The sequence below is a fragment of the Sturnira hondurensis genome, unplaced genomic scaffold (assembly GCF_014824575.4).
Source record: "Sturnira hondurensis isolate 20B ecotype Veracruz unplaced genomic scaffold, ASM1482457v3 Scaffold0001221, whole genome shotgun sequence".
NCBI lineage: Eukaryota > Metazoa > Chordata > Mammalia > Chiroptera > Phyllostomidae > Sturnira > Sturnira hondurensis.
Window position 1 is genome coordinate 2,701,743 of NW_028073852.1, and position 12,535 is coordinate 2,714,277.

General features: G+C 53.9%; 1 protein-coding gene across 4 annotated transcripts in view; it reads right to left on the reverse strand.

Annotated features, from left to right (window-relative positions):
- Positions 1–2,100: 2,100 nt before the first annotated feature.
- The window catches only part of TNRC6C (trinucleotide repeat containing adaptor 6C), a 72,485-nt gene continuing 62,050 nt past the window's right edge, over positions 2,101–12,535 (reverse strand). For all 4 annotated transcript variants that reach the window (XM_037064463.1, XM_037064473.1, XM_037064455.1 and 1 more), the window contains 4 exons: positions 11,504–11,698; positions 10,768–10,838; positions 10,063–10,202; positions 2,101–4,440 (listed from right to left, as the gene is read on the reverse strand). In XM_037064463.1, coding sequence (XP_036920358.1) covers positions 4,080–4,440; positions 10,063–10,202; positions 10,768–10,838; positions 11,504–11,698 — 767 coding nt within the window. In that variant the 3' untranslated portion in view covers positions 2,101–4,079. The remainder of the gene's footprint in view (positions 4,441–10,062; positions 10,203–10,767; positions 10,839–11,503; positions 11,699–12,535) is intronic.

A 12,535-nucleotide genomic window follows, 5' to 3' on the forward strand; every position in this document is an offset into this window, starting at 1 on the left:
TCCGCTGCACCCAGCCCGCGTCGACACTGTGGGCCTTGGTGGACTGTTTTCACAAGGCCCAGGTGCTGGCCACTTGGGCCGCCATTCAGGGACAGTCGCACTCAAGCAGAGGCTGGCAACAGTGCTTGTGCCGAGGACTGGGCGGGCGAGGCTGTTCTGTTAACTAGCTCCCACCGGGAGCTGGCGTCTGCGATCCGTCCTGAATGTGGCATATTCCTGTAAGGATTCTCCCGGGAGTGCCTGGGGTCTCCGCCTTTTTGACCAATGCGAGCTGGGCTCCTCGGCAGCTCAAGGGTGTCTCCTGTGTCATCGGAATCACCTGTCCCTTCTGCCTCTCCAGGGAATAGGACTTTCTATGCACTCACTCCGCCACCACAGAGCCCCCTGATCCCCCACCCCCCGCCCCGCCATTCCCCAGGGCGCTGACAGATTAGAAAATGCTGCTCTGAACCGACCATTTTCTTGACTCCCTTGCCTCTCCCAGTCGGTCTAAACCCCTCCCGGCCTCCCAGTCCCAGTCCCAGTCCCGACGCCGTCTCCCCAGTGCTGTGCTGCCTGCCCCTCAGTGAAGCTGGTTTTCCAGAGCCGGGAGCTGGCAGCTTGCGCCCGTGGTAGCCGTATGCAGGCCCCGGCCGCTGCCTCCAGGTTGGCGCTGGATCAGACGGTCAGGCAGGCGCATGGTCCGGCCTTGGTCGTCCCTCCTCTGGTCTTTCACTTTCCCTCCTGATCACACCCACTCAATGCTCTCCTTCTCAACTTTGGAGGGGCAGCAGTCCGCCGCCACGCCGCGGGGCGACCAGGTCCTGTATTCTTGATGAAGCAAGGACTCACACACAGGAGCAGGGACAGGAGACACTGGCCTGCTGGTCTCTGAGCAAGGAGCCACAAAGGATGGTTCTCCCAGAGGCTGGCTTTGCATTCCTGCCGGAGCAGAGGCCCTGCCCTGGACCTCAGCTCCTGGTCAGAGTTCCAGGTGAGCCTGAATGAACCAGAGTGCTGAGAGTTCAGATTACCCCCTGAAAGACTACGGTGACAGTGCGGATGTCTGGGAAACACAGAGGACCGCCGCCACGCTCTCCTCTCCCCGGGTTTCTGATGCCCAGGCTGGGGTTGCAGGCGGGCAGGAGCCGTGGTGCTAAGTGGAGCCTGTGGCCACAGACACAGTCTGCTCAGGGGAGTGTCCGGTCTTCAGGACAAAGACAGGCAGGCCAGGCCCGTGGCAGGGGCTGCTGTTTGGGGGCCAGCCCCACAGAGGCGGCGGTCATCACCTGGGGCCAGGGCTCAAAGACCCCGCTGCACCTCTTGGTGACCAGGGATGAGATCTCAACGTTCACTGCAAAAGCACCACGCAGACGGTCAAGTTACAAGCCAGGCGACCGAAACTCAGGGTTCAGCTAATGATGCAAACAGTAAGGGCGCCATCACAGAGACAGGGGTTTGTTACATTTCAGCAGGCTGACATTTCTCAATATGTACAATGTGAAAATCGATGACATATGCCTTTGAAAAAGAAAAAAAAAACCACATTTATTTCAACAGCCAAGAAAAAAATTGCAATTTATTAAGATTCAACAGAGCGTTGTACTTTTGAAAGCAACTTTCGGTGCGTGTTCTTCAACAATCACATTCTATGAGGAAAAACATTAAAAGCCACAAACTTGTTTCTTAATCTCAGTTAGAAATCTTCCATTCAAAATGAGAGGTCAAAAAAAAAAAAAAAAACCCCAGCAAAAAACAAAAAAACAAAAGAAAAACCCAACAGAAAAAACAAAAACAAACAGATTTTTTATGCCCATCCCCAATTTTCAAACGTCAGTTTCTCTATGACTCAATGCCATCGACGGCGGCCCGGGGAGCTGTGTGTCACGCGCACACGCACACACATGTACTTGAAGCACATCGGCAGGCGTGCGCACATCAGATACAGAGGATGCGCGCAATGGCAACGGGACGCGGCTACTCCGAGGAAGGGCTGCTAGCGAAACACACTACGAACTTGAGGACGGGTCTGGGACCCGGGTGTGCATAGTTTGTGACCCTCTAGAAAACCGGCTCCTGGGGACCCGCAGTTCTGCGGGGCCTCCTCCTCCTTCCTTTCACTTTTTTTTTGTTTTGATAAAACCATTAAAAAGCGAATTAAAAAAAAATGTAATGCACAAGTTTCCTGATCGAGCAGGCAGGGAGCACAAAGTTCATATATATTTTTTTAAAACATACTTGAGGGTATGTTACTCCATTGTCTTTCTTTCTTGCAAAACAATCAAAACATTGATTCTTTTTTAAAACATAAAGCAATTTTTAATATATAAAGCACTCTTCAAACATCTATTTCTTTTGAGTCCATTATTTGGTAAATATGTAACTGCTACACATTAGAGATTAGGTACTTTTCTTCTTTGTGTTTTTTTTCCTCTTTTTTCTCTTTTTATTTATTTTTTTCGTTTTTTAATAACCTCTTCAGTGCTAGGAGTTGGGTTACAAAATACATGAAATGGTGTGGAGCCGCCCCTCGGGAACCCTGGCTTTCCTGAGAGCGCTTCCGCGTGTGCAAGACAGTGACCACGACGCCTCGTCGCCGGGACGGAGGGGGACAGCCGACAGAGTCCACGGCGCTGGCCAGGGGGGTGGGGGACAACACTGTTCGATCCCAGAGCTCTGAAGTAGCGCGTCTGTGTTCTGAAAATAGGTTTCTTTACGACGGAAGTCTTTTTTTTTTAAATTCCTTTTTAAAATTTTTTTATTTTAAAGTCTGAAGGAGAAAAAAGGTCTGTAAACAGGCGGGAGCCCCCACCATGGGCCCCCCCAAAAGCAGTCCCGACCCACGTCCAAGTGCTGGCTTCCGCTCCTCCCGCGGAGCCGTCCACACTCCACAAGTATCCGTGGCCACGGCTCAACAGTTTTTCTCTTTAACTTTATATTCCAAGGGGAAAAATGGTGCAATGCTCTGGTGATAATTTTCTTGCATTAGTCCGCAGTAAAAAGCCGCTAAAGGTACACATATTATTTCTCCAGAGATACACACTGTAAGTTTTAGACGCGGTAACGGAGTCCTTGAGTAAACACTCACACGTGAACTGCCGCCCGCCCTGTCCTGTGAGTCCGAGTCTGGGTCGGATCAGCTGGAGGGAGGGCGGGGCACTCAGTGCAAAGTTAGAAGCTAGTAACAGACGCCGACCGACGCGCAAGGAAAAGCGTACACTGAAGAAGGGGGAGGCCCGCGGTGAGGCCCTCACACGCGGGACGCACGGACACAGAAGTGCGCACACGCGCACACACTCGCTTGTTTGAAGACACACACACACACATAGGCTGTGAACTTAGAATCTCTCCTAGAGCCTGTTCCTGCGTGCTGATGCTGACCTGGAAGTGTGGAGCTAGACTTACAAAGTGTTCACATTTCATTATGGCCTGCTGGATTCAAGTATTTGCATGTTTGATATGTCTTTTTTTTTAAACTTTTAAAAAATATTTTTTGGGATAAAAACAATGACATGAACAAGTAATGAGACAAGGGTAATGTGCATGGGCGGGTCCGTGGGGACAGAGGACAGACCGCAGACCGTTCCTTCCGCTCGGCTCGCAGGGGCGTGCCCCGCGGCCCGGTGGCCAGCCGGCTCCCCCGATTTCGGGTCTGCCTCTGGTAATGTGCATAATCGTCACAGGCTCGTTTTAAATAGGCTTTCTCGTCTCCCTCCCTCCCTCCCCCTCTGATAAAATAACCCTTTCCAGCCCACAATCTGAAAAGTGCCCTTCATGATAGAACTATTCTAAGCAGCTTTTATACTTAAAAAATCAAAATGACAACACGCCACATGAACGTGAGACAACACAGAATGAAAAGCTATGAGGAACGTCCTGTCATTGGCGAGGGACGCCGACCAGGCGCAGCCCGCACTGTCTTGAGGACAGTTCGCAAGGACCACGCCGAGGTCCGTCTTCAGTACTGGACAGAGGTACTTGGAAGGGCTGCCGGGCTGCTCGGCTGGAGCGGGGTCCTCGGCGACGCCCGGCGGGAAAGGGGCAGGGTCCCTTCCTGGTGCTGATGACTGTGGCGCCCGGCCCGCGGGGTCCTCGAGGTCCTAGATGGACTCCCCACTGAGAAGGTCGCCGGGAAGTAGAGTGTTCAGCGGGGTGGGGCTTCCGATGACCCTGCCGTCCTCGCTGCTGGGAGGGCCCCACAAGCTGCTGGAGTACTGGGGAACCCCGCCCCACAGCAGGTCGCTGCTCCCTTTGCCGGCCAGGCACGGGGCGCTCCAGTGGCCCGCGTCACTCCGCACCAGGCCGTGGGAGCTGCCCGCGGCGCCCAGCCTCGCCTGGCCGGTCCCGGTGCCGGACTGCCAGCTGGAGGTGGGTGGCAGCGCTTGGCCCTGGGCTAAGAAGCGATTCACTTCTTCTTCGCCAGCAAACTCGGCCAAGATGGTAGTGTTTCCCAGAACACACCTGAAAGAGCAAGAAGAGCAACAAAACTGAGACCTGGTTTTCTCAAAAGAAACAAAACCGACAAACCTTTAGCTAGACTAACCAAGAGGAGAAAAGAGGATTCTGATAAATAAGATCAAAAACGAGAGAGGAGACATTGGAGCTGATGCCTCAGAGACGCACAGGGTCCCCAGGGGCCGCGCGGATGGCTGTGTGCCGACAAACGGGAAAACCTGGGAGAAATGGACACGTTCCCAGAAACACGTGACCCACCACGACTGAATCGCGAAGAAACAGAAAACCCAAACGGACGGACGGCAGACAAGGAGACTGAGCCGGTGCAGAAGAGCCTAGGATCGGTGGCACCACTGGTGAGTTCAGGAGAATAAAAACCCGTCCTCCTCAAACTCGTCCAAAGACAGAAGAGGAGGCAACTGTCCCCAGAGAGTTGGCTCCTTCTGTGGGGCCAGTGCCACCCCGATACCAAAGGAGACGGGGCACTGGGAGCAAACTGTGGGCAAACATCCCTGGTGACTAAACACAGATGTGAAAAGTTTCTTTTTCAAATATACTTTATTGATTATGCTATTACAGTCATCCCAATTTGCCCCTTTGTCCCCTGGACTGGTATCCCCATTCCTCCAGCAATTCTTCCCTTAGTTCACGTCCACAGGTCACGCATATAAATTCTCTGGCTTCTCCATTTCCTACACTGTTCTTAACCGCCCCCCCCCCCCCATCTATTTTGTTCCTACCAATAATGCTTCTTAACCCCTGCACCTCTCCCCACACTGTCTCCCTCCCAGCCGATAGCCCTCCAAATGATCTCTATCTATGATTCTGTTCCTGTTCTGGTTGGTTGCTTAGTGTGTTTTTTAGTTTCAGTTGTTGGTAGTTGTGACTTTGTTGCCATTTTAACGTTCATAGTTTTGATCTTCTTTTTCTTAAATAAGTCCCTTCAACATTTCATGTAATAATGGCTTGGTGATGATCAGCTCCTTTAACTTGACCTTGTCTGGGAAGCACTTTATCTGCCCTTCCATTCTAAACGAAAGCTATAGTGAGACAGAGTAGGTCTCTGCCTTTCATCATTTTGCATACTTCTTGCCAGCCCCTTCTTGCCTGCAAGGTCTCTTTTGAGAAATCAGCTGATAGTCTGATGGGAACTCCTCTGTAGGTAACTGTCTTCTTTTCTCTTGCTGCTTTTAAGATTCTCTCTTTATCTTTAGCCTTTGGCATTTTAACTGTGATGTGTCTTGGTGTGGGTTCCTCTCTGGGACTCTCTGTGCTTCCTAGACATGCATGTCTATTTCCTTCCCCAAACTAGGTAATTTTTCTTAATTTTTTCAACTGAGTCTTCAGTTTCTTGCTCTTCCTCTTCTCCTTCTGGCATCCCTATGACTTGGATGTTGGTAAGTTTGGAGATGTCCCAGAGGCTTCTTATACTGTCCTCATTTTTTGAACTCTTTTTTCTTTCTGCTGTTGTGACTGAGTGCTCGTTTCTTCCTTACGACCAGACTGTTGCCTTGACTCTCACCTTCATCCCCTCCGTTGTTGGTCCCCTGCAGGTTTTTCTCTGTTCCACTTAGAGTGACCCTCATTTCTGCTGGGACTTTCGTTATGCTGTTTCCGTGCTCAGTGAGTTCCTTGAGCATCCTGATCAGCAGTGTGTGGAACTCTGCATCTGATAGGCTGGTTGTCTCCATTTCATTCAGCTCTTTTTCTGGGGTTTCAATCTGCTCTTTCATCTGGGCCATATTTCCTTGTGTCCTCATTTTGGCAGCCTCCCTGTGTTTGTTTCTGTCTATTAGGTAGAGCTGCTCTGATTCCCTGTCTTAGTAGCGTGGCCTATTACAGAAAATGCACCTGTAAATTGCGTGGGGCAGAGCCTAAGGTAATCACCAGGGCAGGCAATCTGCTTCAGCGCTTTGAGGCTCTGAGTGCGGGGAGGGCCAGAGAGGGGACAACGTTCCCGCCTGGTTTCTGGAGGTTTGCCTGGCACTAACCCCGTTGCCAGGCATTTCACTCACTCCCCACATGCAACCGGGGCCCTTCCAGCTGTTGCCCTGGTGCTGAATCCCGGGGGGGGGGGCGGTCTGCGTACGTTCTAAGTCCTTGTGGGCCCTTTAGGTGGAGTCCCGAAAGCCCAGCTGGTTCTCTGCCACCTGAACCCACTGGTTTTCACAGCCAGAAGTCGCGGGGGTTTATCTTGCTGGAACCCTGGACCGTGTGGTTTGGCCTGGGCATGGGGTCCTGCGCTGCTCAAGTGTTGTCCCTCCTGATTTTCACCCCGCACATGGGAGTGTGCGGTGGCTCGTTCCGTGGGTCTCCACGCCTCCTACCCATCTGGATGAATGTGGCTTCTTTAAATCCTTGGTTGCCAGACTTTCACACAGCTCGATTTTCTGATGCTTCTGGGTGTTCTTTGTTTTGAGTTCTGGTTGTAATTTTTTCTATACTGTACGAGGAGGCAGAGCACATTGACCTACGCCTCCACTTTGACCAGAACGCAGCCAGATACAAAGATTCTCAACAAAATTCAGCAGCACTGTAAAAGGCTCATACACCCTGATCAAGCGGGATTTATCCCTGGGGTGTGGATGGGCCAACATCTGTAAACCAACAACTGTGACAAATCCCATCATAGAACACAAGACCCAAAGCACATTCTCATTGCAAGAGACACGGACACAGCATCTGACAAACACAGCGTCCTTCACGATAAACACCCCCAACAGGCAGGGCGCGGAAGGGACAGGGACACGCCTCCTCATGACACAGGCCACACAAGCCCACCGCCAACACACTCCACGTGGGAAGCTGAAAAGCGCTTCCTCTGAGACCAGCAACTAGAGAGGGCGCCCCCCTTGCCTTTGCCACTCAGCACAGTGCTGGGGCCTTAGAGCCATCAGGCCAGGTGAAGCAAGAGAAGCCGTCCAAGCTGGGAGCACGCGGAACTGCCGTTGTCTGCAGGTGACATGACCTTCCATGAAGAAAGTCCTAAAGACTCAGCCGAAAGACAGCTGGAGCTACTCAGCAAAGCCAGCGAGGCAGGAGCGTACAAACCAACCCATGGTTCCCACACACTGACAGCGACGTTCCGAAAACAAACAAACAAACAAACAAACAAACAAAACACGCCATCACGATAGCACGGAAACAATGAAATGCTTAGGAATAAATTTACCTATGGAAGTGAAGGATACAGAAGGTACAAATGGGAAGATGTCACTCGTTCATGGGTCAGAAGAATTAAAACTGTAAAAACGTCCATGCAAACCAAGGCCGTCTGTACAGTCAATGAAAAACCAATCAAATCCCAATGGTTTCCTCACAGAGAGAGTAAGAACCACCCTAAAATTCGTATGGAATCACAAAAGACCCCGAAGAGTGGAAACAACGCTGATAAAAACAAACCTGCGGTATCTCGCTTTCTCGTTTCAAACCACACGACAAACCTGGAGTAACCAAAACAGTGCGACACTGGCATAGAGAGAGACAGACCGGTGGACTGGCCAGAAACAGGCCCCCGCGGACACAGCCAACTCACGTTCGACAACGGTGCCGAGACCACTCAACGGGGACACGGGTCTTCGCAGCAAATGCTGCGGGAAAACTGGATAAGCACACACCCAGAAATGAAGCCGGATCTCTGTTTTACCCCACTCACAAAATCAACTCTAAATGAATCAAAGACACTTAAACATAAGACCTGAAACCACAGAACTCCTAAAAGAAAACACAAAAAAGCTCCTTGGCCTTGATCTTGGCAAAGGTTGAAACCATGGGTGACAAAAAGCACGACCCCCATGGGAGCCACACGGGGCCGAGAAGCTTCTGCAAAGCAAAGGAAACCATGGAGAACGCACACGGACAACCTGTGGAGTGAGAAGTATTCGCAAACCAGCCACCCAGTAAGGGTTTAGCGCCCAACACACAGAGACCTCACAACAAACCCCCAAATAACCTGGTGGAGAAATGGGTAGCCTCGGGGCCCGTCAATGGAAGAATGGGTCGAGGGGACAGGATTCACACTCACTCACACACCACTCAGCCATGAGAGAGGAGAAAGCCCTGCCATCTGCGACGACACCGGTGAATGTGAAGGGCACTGTGCCAAGGGGGAGAGTCGGGGGAGAAAGAGAACTACAGCGTGGTATGACTCGCTTGCGGGGTCCCAAACCGCCAACCTCGCAGAAGCAGAGCAGAGAGCAGCTGTGGGACCCGGGGAGTGCGGGTCGGGGGGTGCAGACTCCCGGTCAGAAGGGGGGCGAGTTCTGAGGGCAGCACGCACAGCTGGGCAGTGGCAGTGTAACGACCCTGCATTGGACACTGGGCAGCTGTTCAGAGAGCAGACCACAAAAAGGAAACAGTCGTGACCACGTGGTGCCACGGAGGCACCAACCGCTGCGACACTGAAATGTTTCAAACAGATGCACTGCATACCTTAAACTGACAGGTTGTACGTCAATTTTATCTACAAACAAACAAACAAAAGCATAGGCCAGGGCGGTGTGAGTGCACGGCCCTGCCCCACCTGCACCGACCTCCCTGGCTGCGTTCTCTCCATGGGCAGAGCTGGGCTGAAGGCTTAGCAACACAGGACCCCAGAGCCAGGCTGTGCCCATGTTGTCCACAGCTGCTCCCTGGCCCAGAGCAAATTTCATCTCGTTCTGGACTCTTGCAGCAGCTAGCAGCCAGTATGTCTGTGGACAACACATCCCTACGGTAGTGTGTACATGCACGCGTGAACTTGATCGGTGTAATTACACCTAGAATCGGTGTAATTTATATCCCCGACTGGCATCTCAGGTGGTGTCACTGAGGAGGTCTCTGCACACATCTTATCAAAACTGGGCCTAGGCCCTGGCCGGTGCAGCTTGGGGGACTGAGCGCCGGCTGCTCACACAAAGGTCTCAGGCTGATTCCCAGCCAGGGCACACGCCGGGGCTGCAGGCCAGGTCCCCAGGTGGGGGCATGCAAGAGGCAACCAATAGATGTTTCTCTCCTTTTCTTTCTCCCCCCACTTCCCCTCTCAAAATACACAAAAATTAAAGAAAACTTACAAAGCCCCTGTGCTTTAATGGGGTGAAGAGGGGGCTGTAAGGATCACTGCCAAGCCCGCTGGGGACACAAGCGGGCTGCTTGCACGCTGCTACCTGGGGGAGGGGGTGTCTTCTTTCTGTCACTGGTCTATACACTTACTCTCCGGGGGGCCTTTCCCCGGCAAAGGGCATGGCCACGGCCACTTGGCTGCAGTTACGGGGTGAATGGTGCCGCCTCCAAATCACCTGTTGAGCCCTAACCCCCAATACCACTGTGTTTGGCTGTATTTGGAAAGTGGTCTTTAAAGAGACAATCCCGGTAGAATGAGGACATTAGGGCGCACCCTGATCCACTCGGACTGGTGTCCTTACAGAAGAGGAAGTCAGGACATGGACACATGAATGGCGGCTGTCTGCAAGCCCAGGAATGAGGCCTTGGAAGGAGCCAACCCTGCTGACACTTTGGACTCCCAGCTCTAGAACCAAGGGCCAGTGCCTGTCTGCCGGTGGCACTCGGTCACAGCAGCCCAAGGACATGCCCGCTGCACCCCAAACCCAACCCTGCTGGGGCTGCAGCCGGGGCTGCGGAGGCACGTACATGTGCAGGGACTTCTGGGCCTTGGCGGCCTCCTCCTTGGAGCTGTAGCGGACCACGGCATTGCCTTGAGTCAGGTTCAGGTGGAATGTGATGAGTGGCCCGTGCTGCAAACACAGCGTCCGCAGGGTGGAGCCATCGATCTGATTGAGGAAGCACAGGGGCGGTGACGAGTTTCCTGTGACTTCTTCCACTACGTTCTTCAAAGAAAGCGCATATGGGATCGGGGGCACTGAATGTTGGGAAAGCGTCTCTTTTTGAAAGGGCTTAATATGTATGACTTCACGACATAAACCTTTTATAGCTCTGTGGCTATGCACTTTGAAAACCTGGGACTCCTCAGTCACGTCTGATGACTGTTAACCAGAAGGAGAAAGCCTGTTCTGGTCCCGCTCCCCTCGCCGGAGTGCACCACGCGGAGTGGTGGTCCCCAGTGGCCTGCAGCCTGGGTTAGGGGCACAGGCCAAATCACTCACGGGTGGCTGCTGTTAAAGGCGAGCAACTCTGATCGCAAAGGCACAGTTTTCAAGCCTCAAAAGAGTAAGAAGTAAGTAATTCCACAGACACGTGGTTAAAAGACCCCTGAGCATGTCCACTCTTTGTTGCCCACACCCCCTTTGGGCCCTGAGTGAGGGTGCCCAATGAAGAGACGGTGTACCAGGGCAGGGGGGGCCCTCGCAGGGCATGGTGCCCCTCCCCCCACGGTACCTGGGGCGTGAGGTTGCGGAGAACAAGCCAGCTGCTGGTTCTTCCTGAGGTGTCGGTGCTCCAAGCAGAACCTGCCCCCGACCAGGGAAGAACTTGGTCAATGAGCTGCCTGTGGGTAGCTGCCAGCATGGAGCGTCACTGTGCAGACCCTGGGCTGGTAACAGGGCTCCCCCTCTCCCTCTCCACCCTTAGCAACTTATTCATGAGACCAGCCACAGGGCTACAATCAGAAGGAGGGGACGGCATTTCGCTCTGCCTGGCTGGCTTCACCTCAGTGTCATGGGGGCCCTGTGCCCAACTTTCATCCCTGCCAGCCAGCAGAGGGCGCCTGTGGGGAGCTACAGAGCGACGATGTGAGGACGGGAATCTTACTGCCGCCCACCCTGGGGGTTTGTGTTTGGCATGGAAAGCCCAATGCTCCAAGGAAGGACTATGAAGAAGCGTGTTTGGAGTGGCACGGAGACCATGTGCTAGTTGACAGGACTTTCCCCTGGACCCCGTGTGGGCCCTGCATGTGCTGAGACACGGACCTAGACCTCAGTGCACCTGCGTGGGCTTGCTCGCCCAGGGCTGATGCTGAGAACACTGGCAGCTGGCGCTGGGACCCGTCGCCGTGCAAGCCCTCTAAGGGTCCAGGGCCCTCATAAGGAGCGGCAGGCACACTCCCTCAAGAGTAAGCGAGGGGGACACGGAGCCGCCTCCCCGACCCTGACCGGACACGAGAACTGATACGTACCGGAGGAGTAAGAGCTGGTCCAGCCGAGGGGGCTGGCTCCCCAGGTGGAGGAAGACTTGGGGTTGGTGAGGCCCGGCGGTGGCCGCGTGGGTGCAGCAGTGTTTCTGGGCACCTTCCACAGCTCATGAGACAGAGAGGCTTGCGTGTGGGAGGCGGGGCCGGAGGACCACGTCGATTTCATGTCTGACAGTTTCCCTAGAAGGGTGAGGACACAGTGGGCACGGGCGTTCGTGAGGCAGAGGGGAGTCCGTGCAGAGCCTGGGGACCCCCAAAGGGCTTGCCGGCACACAGTAAAGCGCCTCTGCCCAAGAACTGAGGGGTCGCGCTCTCGAGCCTCCGCCTGCGCCCAGTGCGGGCCTGGCCAGCGCTGCTGATACTTAACCGGTCTGCTAAATGTGCCAGACGCACGTCTGCTCTTGAGCAGAGCATTTTTGTAGTTCACGTTGGAGCCGCCCTACCCACATGTCTGTGAGGAGCAGGAGGTGACACGCTGGTCAAGGCCGGAGCCTAAGGAGTGTGGAGGGTGGCGTATGTCCTCCGTGCTGCTTCTGTGCGTCTCAGTCCCTGCTCAGAGCCAGGCCCTCAGCCATAACTGCCTGTGCTGTTATCTCCCATGCCTCTGAGACGTGCCCTCCCTGTCACCCCACGGTACTGGGTGTGGCCCAGCCACCCCCACGGCTGAGCAGTTTGGCATCTTGGCACCTGGGTAGGGGGGCATGTTTAAGCCTCTTTGGAAGAACACACACACACACACACAACTGGTCACGACTGTCAGCCCCAGTCCCCGCTGCGGCCAGGGCTCGGCTGGGATGCACAGACACCTGGGTGTCCACCTCGCCGGCTGCACGGGAGGCGCCGGCAGCAGAGAGGTCATTGTCACTGCTCCCTGTACAGCACTGCGGTGACCAGGACAACAGAAAACCCCAAGGGCAGTTCTCCAACCCTGGCCACCGGAGTCCACTGTGACCCCACCACAAACAAATGCTAATCTTAGCAACTGTGTCGCTGATTGGAAAGAGAGAGAAACCAAAA